We start from the raw sequence: 15321 nt of genomic DNA on the forward strand, positions 1-15321 counted from the left end.
GCACTACCTAAGACACTTGTGTGGGTTGTAGACTCCACTCTTTCTCATGCTACCACTAGAGTGAAAGCACCGCCAGCATTCAAAAGTGACCAAAACATCAGCCAGGAAGCATAGGAACTGAGAAGTGGTCTGGTCACCACCTGCAGAACCACTCCTTTATTGGGGGTGTCTTGCTAATTGCCTATAATTTCCACCTGTTGTCTATTCCATTTGCACAACAGCATGTGCAATTTATTGTCAATCAGTGTTGCTTCCTAAGTGGACAGTTTGATTTCACAGAAGTGTGATTGACTTGGAGTTACATTGTGTTTAAGTGCTCCCTTTATTTTTTTGAGCAGTGTAGATATTTGTGTACCTATTTCCTCCAGCATCTTCACAAGGTCCTTTGCTGTTGTTCTGGGTTTGATTTGCACTTTTCACCCCAAAGTATGTTAATCTCTAGGCGACAGAAAGCGTCTCCTTCCTGAGTGGTACGATGGCTGCGTGGTCCTATGGTGTTTATACTTGCGTACTATGGTTTGTGCAGATGAACGTGGTACCATCAGGCATTTGGAAATTGCTCCCAAGGATGAATCAGACTTGTGGAGGTCTACATTCTTTTTTTCCGAGGTCAATGATTTCTTTCGATTTTCCCATTATGTCAAGCAAAGAGGCACTGAGTTTGAAGGTAGGCCTTGAAATACATCCACAGGTACACCTCCAATTGGCTCAAATGATGTCAATTAGCCTATAAGAAGCTTCTAAAGCCATGACATAATTTTCTGGAATTTTCCAAGCTGTTTAAAGGCACAGTCAATTTAGCGTATGTAAACTTCTGACCCACTGGAATTGTAATATTGTTGGAAAAATGACTTGTGTCATGCACAAAGTAGATCTCCGAACCGACTTGCCAAAAATACAGTTTGTTAATAAGAAAATTGTGGAGTGGTTGAAAAGTGAGTTTTAATGACTCCAATCTTAGTGTATATAAATGTTATGTGTCTATTCCCAGTACATCACTGTGGCCAAGCTTCCTGCCATCCGTGATCTATAATCATAGGCGGTGTCAAAGGAAAGCCCATAAAATTGTTAGAGACTTTAGTCACCCAAGTCATAAACTGTTTTTTTCTGCTACCGTACGGCAAGCGGTACCCGGGGCGCCAAGTCTTGGACCAAAAGGCCCCTTAACAGCTTCTTCCCCCAAGCCATAAGACTGCTGAACAATTAATTAAATGGCCACCAGACTATTTACATTGACCCCCCCCCTCCCTCCCTTCATTTGTTTTGTACACTGCTGCTACTCACTGTTTATTGTCTATGCATAGTCACTTCACCCTTACCTACATGTACAAATTACCTCAACTTACCTCTACCCCCGCACACAACTTTTTACTTCAGTTTATTTGGTCAATATTTTCTTAACTCTTCAAGAACTGCACTGTTGGTTAAGGGCTTGTAAGTCAGCATTTCACGGTAAGGTCTAAATGCATGGCGCATGTGACAAATAAAGTTTTGATTTGATTTGGTTAATGTTCTGACATGCTGTCTGTTTGTTCTAGGTTTAATTCTTTGTATGTGTACCGTTCATATGTAAAGCCGTATTTTGACATGTTATGTGTCCAATTTGTAAGTCGCTCTGGATAAGAGCGTCTGCTAAATGACTTAAATGTAAATGTAAATGTCTATTGTAGATTCTGAAACCATAGTTTTTTTTTACACATTCTCTGTTTGTTGTAGGTTCTATTGGTACAATCCCCTCTATGTGTACTGTACTTAAAGCCATATTATTTGATGACCCATTTCTGTCTGTTTTAGGTTCTACTGGGACTTGGTAATGCTGGTCATGATGATGGGGAACCTGATCATCATTCCTGTAGGAATAACCTTCTTCTCGGAGCAGACCACCACCACCTGGCTAATATTCAACGTGGCATCAGACACAATCTTCCTCGTGGATCTGGTCATGAACTTTCGCACTGGAATCGTCAACGAGGAGAGCTCCGAGATCATCCTGGACCCCAAGGTCATCAAGATGAACTACCTGAAGAGCTGGTTTGTGGTCGACTTCCTCTCGTCCATACCAGTGGATTATATATTTCTAATAGTGGAAAAGGGGTTTGACTCAGAGGTGTACAAGACGGCGAGGGCGCTGAGGATCGTTAGGTTTACTAAGATTCTGTCTCTTCTGAGGCTGCTGAGACTTTCCCGACTCATCAGATACATACATCAGTGGGAAGAGGTAAGATGTGTGTGTGTGTGTGTGTGTGTGTGTGTGTGTGTGTGTGTGTGTGTGTGTGTGTGTGTGTGTGTGTGTGTGTGTGTGTGTGTGTGTGTGTGTGTGTGTGTGTGTGTGTGTGTGTGTGTGTGTGTGTGTGTGTGTGTGTGTGTGTGCGCGCGCGCGCGCGCGTATGAGGCTGAATGCCACAGCTCTGACTTCTGACATTTAGGTGAATGTGAGGATGAATGCAAGTCATTCTTGGACATCGGAGTTTAGATATGGGGTAATGAAGTTTAAACAGAGGGAGGTAAAGAGAGAGAAAGAGAAGAGAGATAGAGGGGTACAGAGAGAGAGGGGGAGATAGAGGGAGAGGAAAAGAAAGAGGAGAGAGGAGAAAGAGAGAACCCTTCTATGGTGTCATTTCACTCCTCTGTGAGTCACTCATTCCATTTACCCAGCTAGCATTGCTCTCCCTTTTATACCTTTATTTCACTGATTGATCGATTGATCAACATGAATGTGCAAAATGTTCCAAATATGTTAACTTGCCGGATATCAGATCTGATTTGATGCTCCAATAGTGAAGTTTGAAAAAGCCGGAGATTCTATGGGAATAGGCTTTGTTAAGCTTTATGTACATACATTATTGCATTTCCAACCTCTCTTGCACCATGGGCAAGTATCAATGATTCCTGTGCTTACTACACAAATAGCCCAACTAGTGTCATTACATTGGATTACAAATGTAGCCTAATGTTGCGTTTAATTACATTTGCCGTTGCATTGGATCCTATATTTAATGTTGTATTAGATGGAGATGAGATTTTATCAGACTCCATGATTGAATATTTTGTCTGTCAAGACAAAGGCTGAGCTTGACACAACATTCTAATATTACTTGATTCTGCAAGCTGCATTGATGATTTCATGTATAGAGTCTAATGCTCCCGTAGCTCCTGCTGCTCTGCTCTGTGTCACTCAGTTTTCCTCTGCAGTCGACATTTGCAATTTGGTAAATTAGTAGATGCTCTTATCCAGAGCAGCTTATAGAATTGAGTGCATACATTTTCATATTTTTTTCATACAGGTCCCCCGTGGGAATCTATCCTACAACCCTGGTGTTGCAAGGGCCATGCTCTACCAACTGAGCCACACGGGACCCCTCTTCCTGTTTTCCTTGAAGCTGCTTACTCCACAATGACAGAACTATTTCCCTTCCCTTCACAATGAAGAGTTGAAAACTCATGACACGATCATTTTGTTACAATAAGGTACAGCTGCTCTCATGTCCCCACTGTACAACTTTCCCCTGTAACCAGTTCCCAGCATAAATGCTGTAATATTGCTGTACAGCAGAGATACTGTAATATATTTTTAAATTACTATTTTCCTTACTGTAAAACATATTACAGCATCTCCACTGTAAATTTACAGGGATTAAGTAATGTTTTACAGTAAGCAAAATTGTACTGTGAAATACACTATGTATAATCAAAAGTATGTGGACACGCCTTCAAATGAGTGGATTCGGCTATTTCAACCCCACCCGTTGCTGACAGGTGTATAAAATCGAGCACACAGCCATGCAATCCACATCCGAAAACATTGACAGTAGAATGGCCCGTACTTAAGAGCTAAGTGACTTTCAATATGGCACCGTCAAAGGGTGCCACCTTTCCAACAAGTCATTTTTCTGCCCTGCTAGATCTGCCCTGGTCAACTGTAAGTGCTTTTATTGTGAAGTGGAGCAACAGCGGCTCAGCCGCGAAGTGGTAGGCCACACATGATCACAGAACATGACCGCGTAGCTTGTAAAAACTGTCTGCCCTTGGTTGCAACACTCACTCCGAGTTCCAAACTGCCTCTGGAAGCAACGTCAGCACAAGAACTGTCCGTCGGGTGCTTCATGAAATGGTTTTCCATGGTAAGGGGGAAACACTCAAGTCTAAAATCACCATGCACAATGCCAATCGTCGGCTGGAGTGGTGCAAAGCTTGCCGCCATTGGACTCTGGAGCAGCGGTAACACGTTCGTTCTCTGGAGTGATGAATTACGCTTCAGCGTCTGGATTTGGCGGATCCCATGAAAATGCTACCTGCCCGAATGCACTGTGCCAACTGTAAAGTTTGGTGGAGGAGGAATAACGGTCTGGGGCTGTTTTTTATGGTTTGGGCTAGACCTCTTAGTTCCAGTGAAGGGAAATGTTAACGCTAAAGCATACAATGAAATTCTAGACGATATTGTGTTTCCAACTTTGTGACAACAGTTTGGGGAAGGCCCTTTCCTGTTTTAACATGATAATGTCCCCATGCACAAAGCAAGGTCCATACAGAAAGGGCTTGACGAAATCGATGTGTAAGAACTTGACTGGGGTGCACAGAGCTCTGACCTCAACCCCATCAACCACCTTTGGGATGAATTGGAACACTGACTGCAAGCCAGGACTAATTGCCCAACATCAGTGCCAAACCTCACTAATGCTCTTGTGGATGATTGGAAGCATGTCCCCACAGCAATGTTCCCACATCTAGTGGAAATCCTTCCCCGACTCGATAGTAATGCCTGTGATCTTAGAATGAGATGTTCAATGAGCAGGTGTCCACATACTTTTTGTCATGTAGTGTATATTAAAGCATCTCTGTAATGCAACATTATAGTATTATAGTATTAAGACGGCAACTCTGGTGCCAGGATAATGCTGTATATGTACAGTGAAGTTCTCCCTGAAATATAAATGTAATAAAAACAATACTTTTGTACATAAAATAAACATTGCAAAGTTGGTAACAACATTAACAACAGAATTGACAATAGAAGTAACAACAGTTAACACATATTGTATGTAACCATATAAGAGCATCATTACAACACTTACTGAAACCACATCATTTGACCATGGCAAAGTGACTGGCAATAATGGCAGAATATAAACAGTGTAGTTATTCACTCCGCAAGACAATAAAACAAGCTACACATCAGTATAGAGATAAAGTGGTTTGCAGACGACACAACAGTAGTAGGCTTGATTACCAACGATAACGAGACAGCCTACAGGGAGGAGGTGAGGGCTCTGGGATTGTGGTGCCTGGAAAACAACCTCTCACTCAACGTCAACAAAACAAAGGAGATGATCGTGGACTTCAGGAAACAGCAGAGGGAACACCCCCCCTATCCACATCGACGGGACCGAAGTGGAGAAGGTGGAAAGCTTCAAGTTCCATGGTGTATACATCACTGACAAACTGAAATGGACCACCCACACAGACAGTGTGGTTAAGAAGGCGCAACAAAGCCTCTTCAACCTCAGGAGGCTAAAGAAATTTGGCTTGTCACCTAAAACACTCACAGATTTATACAGATGCACAATTGAAAGCATCCTCTCTGGCTGTATCACCACCTGGTATGGCAACTGCACCGGCCGCAACCGCAAGGCTCTCTAGAGGGTGGTGTGGTTTGCCCAACGCATTACCGGGGGCAAACTAACTGCCCCCCAGGACACATACAGCACACAATGTCACAGGAAGGCCAAAAAGATCATCAAGGACATCAACCACCTGAGCCACTGCCTGTTCACACCACTATCATTCAGAAGGCGAGGTCAGTACAGGTGCATCAAAACTGGGACCGAGAGACTAAAAAACAGCTTCTATCGCAAGGCCATCAGACTGTTAAACAACCATCACTGGCACATTAGAGGCTGCTGCCCATAGTCATAGACTAGGAATAACTGGCCACTTTAAGGAATAGAACACTAGTCACAAATAATGTTTACATATCTGGCATTACTCATCTCATATGTACTGTACAGTATATAATGTTTTGTATACTATTCTAAGGTATCTTAGTCACTTAATGTTAACATATCTGGCATTACTCATCTCATGTGTATATACTGTTTCCTATACTATTCTACTGTATCTTAGTCCATTCCGCTCTGACATCGCTCATCCATATATATATAACCTTAATTCATTCCTACTTAGATTTGTGTGTATTGGGTATGCATTGTGTAATTTGTTAGATCTTACTTGTTAGATATTACTGCACTGTCGGAGCTAGAATCACAAGCATTTCGCTACACCCGCAATAACATCTGCTAATAATGTGTATTTGACCAATGAAATTTGATTACATTTGATTTAAAAATGATATTGTGTGCCTGTGTGTGTGGGGGAGAGAGACACAAAGAGATAGAGGGAGTTAAAATTGGGATTGGGTACAATACTAGATCTATGATCAGGGGCAACTCTATTTGGGGTAAGGGGGTTAAGAGGCAGTGAAACACACAACAGCACAGTTTGGGCAGGAGAGAGAAGTCAGCGCAGCATCAGGTTTCCTCCGTAACAATCTTCCTTTGTTCTGATTTGTCAGCTCTTCACACCCATAGGACAAGCATGGAAAAATAAAGAATAGAATGAGAGACAGAGTGCACCAGGCCTTACTCGGTTGCTAAAAAATCGAGCTGGTATGTGTGTGTGTGTGTGTGTGTGTGTGTGCGCATGTATGTGTGTGTGTGTGTGCTCATTTACCACACTTGACGTCTTAATTCAAACTCAGTGGGCTCTTGGAAGAATGTGGCAATGTAGAGGGCCACCTTGTCATTCACATTGTCCAATCTACAGGGCTCATCATCTTGGGTTGATTTGAACCAGGAATATTTACAGGCATACATTATATCCAATATAGTTTATGAAATGAATTTTAAAAATATTGCTATAGCCTCCACAATAACACAGATTATTTTACCAGGCTCACAACAAATTTTCTTTTCTTTCTGTGCCACCAAAACGTTTGCATACTACTAGTAAAGTAAACACGTTTAGTTAATACTGTAATATTTTGGAACAATGTTTATGTTAAACAAATGGTTAGTGGGAAGAGTCTATGTGGACACTCTTGGTCTGATGTATGTCTCGCAGCTGAGAGCCGAGTGAACCAAATAGTAATGGGAAGCTCGGCTCTTTTTACTGACTCTGATCTTTTCATCTTGTTCAGTCAAAAGAACAGATCTTTCCACTCATTTCATTCATTCGAGTCAGTAATGCCCAGAGCATGTACCTGCAAAAGATGAACTGAAAACTGGAATGAGTCATTATTCAACAATCCTCTCGTTTACATGTGGTTAACAATAGGGGGCTTATTGGAGCTGAGACTTGTACATTTATACTTTAAACAATGTACATTTGTTGATTGCTAGGCATACAAATACAATTATTTCTTGATACATTTCAAACGAGATATAGTTGTGGCCGGACTAGATTGTGAATGACTCTTTTTACTCAACTCTTTTTACTGACTTGAGAGTCATGATTTGTTTTTCTGAGTGACTTGTTCAAGTAGTCCTTAATTTGACCTGCTAGTGCTGGCCGCAATGAGTCCTACAGTAGGATTAATACAGCTCAGCAGCTCCAGAGACATTCTCTGACCACCAATTCTACAGTGTTTTACTGTTGAGAGAACAGAAAAGTTTTAACAGTGCCCCTCTCTCTGAGGCAGACCTTTGAACGTTTGGTTTATTCTTCCTGGACTGCCAGATGGGTGGGATTTACATTTCCAGGACTCTTCTATTGGTCCATTAAGCCAGATATGAGAAAATCTCTCTCTCTCTCTCTCTCTCTCTCTCTCTCTCTCTCTCTCTCTCTCTCTCTCTCTCTCTCTCTCTCTCTCTCTCTCTCTCTCTCTCTCTCTCTCTCTCTCTCTCTCTCTCTCTCTCTCTCTCTCTCTCTCTCTCACAGGGGAGGGACAAACACAGTCCTCTGCTGTAATAATGTCCCTAACGCTGCAGTCCATCATTAAATTAGACCTTTCTGTTGAATAAGGGAGATCTGCTGCAGCTGAGTCCCACTGCTGCCAGGACCCACTGCAGTCTGGAGCAGCTGTCTCCAGCATTCCTGACATTCCTTTAGCCTGGCCCTGGGCTTCAGGCATTTAAATCAGTGCCTCCCCCTTCCTTCAGTCCCCTCCTTCCCTATTGTTAGGTTAATTTTCAGAGTAAATAACTCACGGACACTAGAGAAGTTTTAACCAAGTTCTGCCCAAAGGTTCTGTACAGCTATAATCAGACAACACAACATTTATCCCATCCAGCTATTTATATCCCACTTAAGACACTCCTCCTTCTCTCCAATCATTACATTTTATGGCTCTACAGGAAGCTAATAAAGAGGGTAACAGGATACCAAACATGTATTTATCTCTTTAGAGACTGTCCTCACCTCCTGACCTCAACCCCTCTTTCATCAATACACTGATGTCCATCTGTCTTTCCTGTATCAATACTTCACTCTCCTCTCCTCCATCAAACACATTCCAGAGCCTTCTGTCTTTCTACAGAGAACCTTTAACTTTCTCCTTTGATTCTATGCTTCTTCTCTATCATTTATTTAATATCTCAATGTTCAAAATGGTGAACCCAACACTATGCTGTCACAGACCGAGACAGTAACAGCTCTTCTATCAGTCCCCTTCCTCCCTCTGAAGTCAGAGATAGTGACATTCACTGACATAGACGGAGACAGTGGCATCTCTTCCACCAGTCCTCTCCCTCCCTCTGCGGTCAGAGACAAAGTGGCAGCTCTTCCATCAGCCCCCTCCCTCCCTCTGCTGTCAGAGATGGAGATGGTGGCATCTCTTCCACCAGTCCTCTCCCTCCCTCTGCGGTCAGAGACAAAGTGGCAGCTCTTCCATCAGCCCCCTCCCTCCCTCTGCTGTCAGAGATGGAGATGGTGGCATCTCTTCCACCAGTCCTCTCCCTCCCTCTGCGGTCAGAGACAAAGTGGCATCTCTTCCATCAGCATTTCAAGGATCCACTGGAAAAAAAAGTTTTCTCAACAAAAATGTTGCCTTTCATTTAACATGTTGTTCTCAAAAACATGATTTGTTTTTGGGATGTTATCATCCAAACTAGAAATGAATGGGAATGTTAGCTAATGCCCTGGGAATGTTCCCGGTTTGCTTGGTAGCCACAACAGCATCAACATTTTTCTGGATGTCTGAAAATATTTGTCTTATAGCTTTGTTACTAGAATAAAGCTTTTGCAGTGTGTTATTTTTCTCTCGTGTTGCTAGTCCAATATTGTTAGGCCTTTATTTCACTTAAAGACTCATAACTGCTTATCTCTAACTACTTTGGTTTACATGAATAACAATGTACATTTGAGAAGAATGTATAATTAAGATAATAGAATGGAGTATTGCACTCCCTCAGATTGCTACTGTATGCAAAAGCAGTGTTGTGACGAAGCCGTGTAGTCTGCAGACTGCAGCCAAGCCATTCAGAGCCTGAGTTACTGACTATAGCTCCAGAGAATCCCCATATCACAGAGGGGCCAAATCTGCTGTCTCACTATAACAGTGGAGCTCAGGGAGAACCACCAGCTACCAGGACTGTCTCTGCTAAATGATAGCCCCATCTTGGGGACTCAGGTTGGGCTTCTCTCTGTATATATAGCATAGACTAGTGAGGAAGCATTAGTTAATCACTACAAAGAATAAAGATGGTAGCTACATGTCTTCAATGTAAACGGGTTGATAGTCAGGACCACTTAATGGGGAGCTCAACTTAAACCTTGTGCTTTCAATTTCAGCTTATATTCTTCAAGTGACTAACTATCAACATAGCACTTAGGATCCCCAACAGGATTGCCTGGCTACCCAAACTCCTTACTCCGGCTAAGCACTATGCCAAGCCCACCGACGTTAATTTCTTCTCAGCACGATTTCTAGAACGCAAAAACATTCTAACCGTCCTCAGAAACCAATGTTTGTCATTTCACCTTTATTTAATTAGGCAAGTCAGTTAAAACCTCTTCCTGTCAGAGTCTGTAATACCAACATGTTAAGCAGACCACCTGTACCGAAGAACACTAAGTTAACCTGCCTAAATGACTACTGACCCGTAGCACACACATCTGTAGCCATGAAGTGCTTTGAAAGACTGGTCATGGCTCACATCAACACCATTATCCCATAAACCCTAGACCCACTCCTATTTGCATACCGCCCCAACATATCTACAGATAATGCCATCTCTATTGCACTCCACACTGCCCTTTCCCACTTGGACAAAAGGAACACCTATGTGAGAATGCTATTCTTTGACTCAGCTCAGCGTTCAACACCATAGTGCCCACAAAGCTCATCAATAAGCTCAGAACCCTGGGACTAAACACCTCCCTCTGCAACTGGAACATGGACTTCCTGACGGGTCCCCCCCAGGTGGTAAGGATAGGTAGCAACACATCCGCCAAGCTGATCCTCAACACAGAGGCCCCTTAAGGGTGCGTGCTCAGCCCCCTCCTATGCATAGTCACTTTAATAGCTCTACCTACATGTGCATAATACCTCAACTAACCGGTGCCCCTTCACATTGACTCTGCACCCCCCTGTATATATTGTTATTTTTTACTGTTGCTCTTTAATTACATGTTACTTTTATCTCTTATTCTTACCATATTGTTTTGAAACTGCACTGTTGGTTAGTGGCTCATAAGTAAGCATTTCACTGTAAGGTCAACACCTGTTGTATTCGGTGCATGTGACTAATACAATTGAATTTGATTTGATCTGCTTCTGTTCTGTGGGTGGCACTGTGTGCTCTTTTCGAAGGATGGTTCCCAGTCTCTCTGTGGCCATGGGATCATTAAATAGTACCCGCAAAACAACAGTCTCAACGTCAACAGTGTAGAGGACTCCGGGATGCTGGCATTCTAGGCAGAGTTCCTCTATCCGGTGTATGTGTTTTTTTGCCCATCTTCATCTTTTATTGGACAGTCTGAGATAGGGTTTTTTCATAGCAACTGCCTAGGAGGCCAGCATCCCGGAGTCACCTATTCACTGTTGACGTTGAGACTGACGTTTTGCGGGTTCTATTTATTTCAGCTTCCTATTTCGCAACAAAGCCTCCTTCACTCATGCTGCCAAACATACCCTCGTAAAACTAACTATCCTACCGATCCTTGACTTCGGCGATGTCATTTACAAAATAGCCTCAAACACTCCGCTCAGCAAATTGGATGTAGTCTAACACTGCGACCTGTACGCTCTCGTTGGCTGGCCCTGACTACATTTTCGTCTCGATACCCACTGGCTCCAGGTCATCTATGAGTCTTTGCTAGGTAAAGCCTTATCTCAGCTTACTGGTCACCTGTAGCACGCGCTCCAGCAGGTATATTGCACTGGCCATCCTCACTTCCTTTGTCCGCCTTTCCTTCCAATTCTCTGCTGCCAATGACTGGAACGAATTGCAAAAATCACTGAAGCTGGAGTCTTTTATCTCCCTCTCTAACTTTATGCATCAGTGGTCAGAGCAACTTACCGATCACTGTACCTGTCCGTTATTTATGTCCAATTAGCTACTTTGGTAAACAATTCCAAAGTCACAAAGCGCGTCCACTATAACGTGACGAAATGTCCAAAAGTTCCGTAACAGTCAGTAGAAACATGTCAAACGATGTACTGAATCAATCTTTAGAATGTTGTTTACATATACAGTATCTTGAATAACATTCCACCCGGAGAATTAGAATGACTTCAGATGACCGGTGGAATGCAGGTCCTTCCCCTGTGAACGCGCATGGTGAAAGCATGGTGTACTCGTGGCAGTGGTGACTATTTCCTGTCTCATTCGACCCCCCCTTCATATCCGAGTCATCAGACAAAGATCTATTGACTGTTGACATCTAGTGGAAGGCGTAGGAAGTGAAAACTCATCCATATCTCGCTGTAATTTCAATGAGAGCTTGGTTGAAATTCTGCCACCCCCAGAAAAAATCCAAACAGCAAGTGGAATTTCTCAGGTTTCTCAGGCCTGCAATATTAGTTCTGTTATACTCACAGACATAATTCAAACAGTTTTAGAAACTTCAGAGTGTTTTCTATCCAATACTAATACTAATATGGATATATTAGCAACTGAGACTGAGGAGCTGGCCATTTACAATGGACACCTTTTCATCCAAGCTACTCAATACTGCCCCTGCAGCCATAAAAAGTTATCTATACTTTACTTTTGTACATGCTTGTTTTGTATTGTGCATGACTCATTTGTAAAAGAGACTTTAGTCTCAATCAGTGATGTAAAGTATTAAGTAAAAATACTTTAAACTACTCCTTAAGTAGTTTTGGGGGGTATCTGCACTTTACTATTTATATTTTTGATTACTTTTACTTTTACTTAAGTACATTCCTAAAGAAAATAATGTACTTTTTACTCCTTACATTTTCCCTGACACCCAAAAGTGTTGAATGCTTGGCAGGACATGAAAATGGTCCAATTCATGCACTTATCAAGATAACATCCCTACTCATCCCTCTGCCTCTGATTTGGCGGACTCACTAAACACAAATGCTTAATTTGTCAATTATGTAAGCATTGGAGTGTGCCCCTGACTATCTGTACGTTTAAAAATAAATGGTGTTGTCTGGTTTGCCTAATGTAAGGAATTGTAAACGATTTATACATTTACTTTTGGAATTACATTTACTTTTGATACTTAATTATATTTAAAGTCAAATACTTTTAGATTTTTACTTAAATAGTATTTTACTGCGTGACTTTCACTTTTACTTTAGTCATTTTTTGTTAAGGTATCTTTACTTTTACTTAAGTTTGACAATTTGGTACATTTTCCACCATTGGTCTCAATTTGACCTCCCTGTTGAAATAAATATAAATGACAAACTGTCAAAAATACTTTTTGATAGACTTCAACCACTGCAAATGATTGAGATATCAAAGTGTCAACAGCAAAAACATGAAACAATAGGTGTGCTATGTAGCAAATATTATGGAATTTCTTTTTCAAATGAAAATAACACTTTTCAGTAGTGCTCCAAGCATTTTTTCAACCATATTTTGAAAACATTTGCCCAATCAGTCCTGAATGAGAACAAAAACGTAAACAACAGAGTAGGTTAATTTGACTATTGTACATTTCCATATTTCCAAATCCTATTCTAAAAGACGTATTTTACCCCATTTTCATGATATCGGGAGGAACAAGTCTGGAAATCTTACAGAATTAGTTTTTTTATGTAAATATACTGAACAAAAATATAAACACAACTGTGACAACCCTCCCACTCTGTCTGCCGTATTCTCTCTTTGTTCTTGTTTCCTTATTAGGATGCCGGTGGGCGGAGTTGGGAGGGTCATCAGCTACATGGGAAACACGTGGGCCGGGTGTGTCCCAGGATAAATAGACCTCTTCCACATTCATGGAGGAGACTCTCTCCATGCAGACACCTTTCTAGATTTTGTTGTGTTTCTTGGTGGTGTTTTGGTTGTTTGCTTTGGCATCTTTCAACACCCTGCATTATCACATTCATGCAAGCAAAACACTCACCTACACTACTGATTACACACACCATTGTATATTGTACTTAGTTACTTATTTAATAAATATATGTTTTGTTACTCGTTATCTCCACGTTGTCTCCCTTTTGTTACGGGCTTTGAGCCGGTTCGTGACACAACATGTAAAGTATTAGTCCCTTGTTTCATTAGCTGATCCCAGAATTTTTCCGTATGCACAAAAGGCTTCTTTCTCAAATGTTGTGCACAAATTTGTTTACGCTCCTGTTAGTGAGCATTTCCCCTTTACCAAGAGAATCCATCCTTCAGACAGGTGTGGCATATCAAGAAGCTGATTAAACAGCATGGTCATTACACAGGTGGACTTTGTGCTGGGGACATTTACATTACATTTAAGTCATTTAGCAGACGCTCTTATCCAGAGCGACTTACAAACAATCAAAGGACACTCTAAAATGTGCAGTTTTGTCACACAACACAATGCCACAGATGTCTCAAGTTTTGAGAGAGCGTGCAATTGGCATGCTGACTGCAGGAATTTCTACCAGAGCTGTTGCCAGAGATTTGAAAGTTAATTTCTCTACCATAAGCCACCTCCAATGTCGTTTTAGAGAATTTGGCAATACGTCCAACCGGCCTTTCAACCGCAGACCACATGTAACCATGCCAGCCCAGGACCTCCACATCCGGCTTCTTCACCTTTGGGATCGTCTAAAGAGGAGGGGGATTCTGATGAGTATTTATGTCTGTGATCAGGCCCCTTTGTGGGGAAAACTAATTCTGATTGGCTGGGTATTGCTCCCCAGTGGGTGGACCTGACTCCCAAGTGGATAGGCTTATGCCCTCCCAGGCCTATCCATGGCTGCACCCCCGCCTAGTCATGTGAAATCAATAGATTAGGGCCTAATGAATCTCTTTCAATTTACTGATTTCTTTCTATGAACTATAACTCAGTAAAATCTTTGAAATTGTGGCTTGTTGCATTTATATTTTTGTTCAGTATATACAGTATAGCCTAATCGTATTATCTGTATTGAAGTAACTTATCACCCTCCAGTTACCCACAAGAGGGAGAGAGAGAGAGACACACACAGAAAGACACACAGAGAGAGAGATTGAGAATACATTATTTGTTGTGTGTTGAGTGAAGTCGAATGACATGCATGGGAGATGTACCTACGGTAATGGCGGCATAATGCACCAAGTGATTCATTAGAATCTATTGGTGCGTTTGAGTCTCCGAGTTCATGTTCTGCTGCATCTATTTGCAAAGAGAAAAGGTTCCACAAAAAAATAATTTGGCTGGACTTAGTTATGCTTTTTATTAGTCCAGATACACTGCCGTTAAATGTGTTGTACTACAGTATCATTGTGAATCAAAATGATTTCTCCTCATGTTCATTTACTGTATCCTCTCAGGCATTAGGTCTAGTATATGCATATAGGTCAACATTTTTAACCACTCAAACTCTTAACATATTGAGAATACACAATACATCAAATTAAATTCACTGACAAAGCAACTAGTGATGTGGCTGGGAATGGAAGGGTGTTCGTATAATTATACTGCAGCCTGCAGTATATGTATTTAACCAGTAAAGATTGAGGTTAAATCCTATTTTGCCAGAGCGACCTTCGGGGTCTCCTTTAAAGCTGAGATCTGTGAAAGGTGAAACACTGGTCACCCCCAGGCGCATTTGTTATTGTTTTTGTTTTGTTTTTGAAAAGAAGACAAGCTTCCAGCAACGTAATTAAATAAAAATCGTAGCACATCTCTGCTATTCTATCATGCGTGCAATCATGTCCGAGG

At 41.7% G+C, this 15321-nt stretch overlaps 1 protein-coding gene across 1 annotated transcript in view; it reads left to right on the forward strand.

The window, feature by feature from the left end:
• The window catches only part of LOC118387799 (potassium/sodium hyperpolarization-activated cyclic nucleotide-gated channel 1-like), a 129936-nt gene that overhangs the window by 16283 nt on the left and 98332 nt on the right, over positions 1-15321 (forward strand). Inside the window, exon 2 of the mRNA XM_035776520.2 lies at positions 1795-2218. Coding sequence (XP_035632413.2) covers positions 1795-2218 — 424 coding nt within the window. The remainder of the gene's footprint in view (positions 1-1794; positions 2219-15321) is intronic.

This window comes from Oncorhynchus keta, unplaced genomic scaffold (assembly GCF_023373465.1).
Source record: "Oncorhynchus keta strain PuntledgeMale-10-30-2019 unplaced genomic scaffold, Oket_V2 Un_scaffold_1952_pilon_pilon, whole genome shotgun sequence".
In the NCBI taxonomy this organism is placed as follows: Eukaryota; Metazoa; Chordata; class Actinopteri; order Salmoniformes; family Salmonidae; genus Oncorhynchus; species Oncorhynchus keta.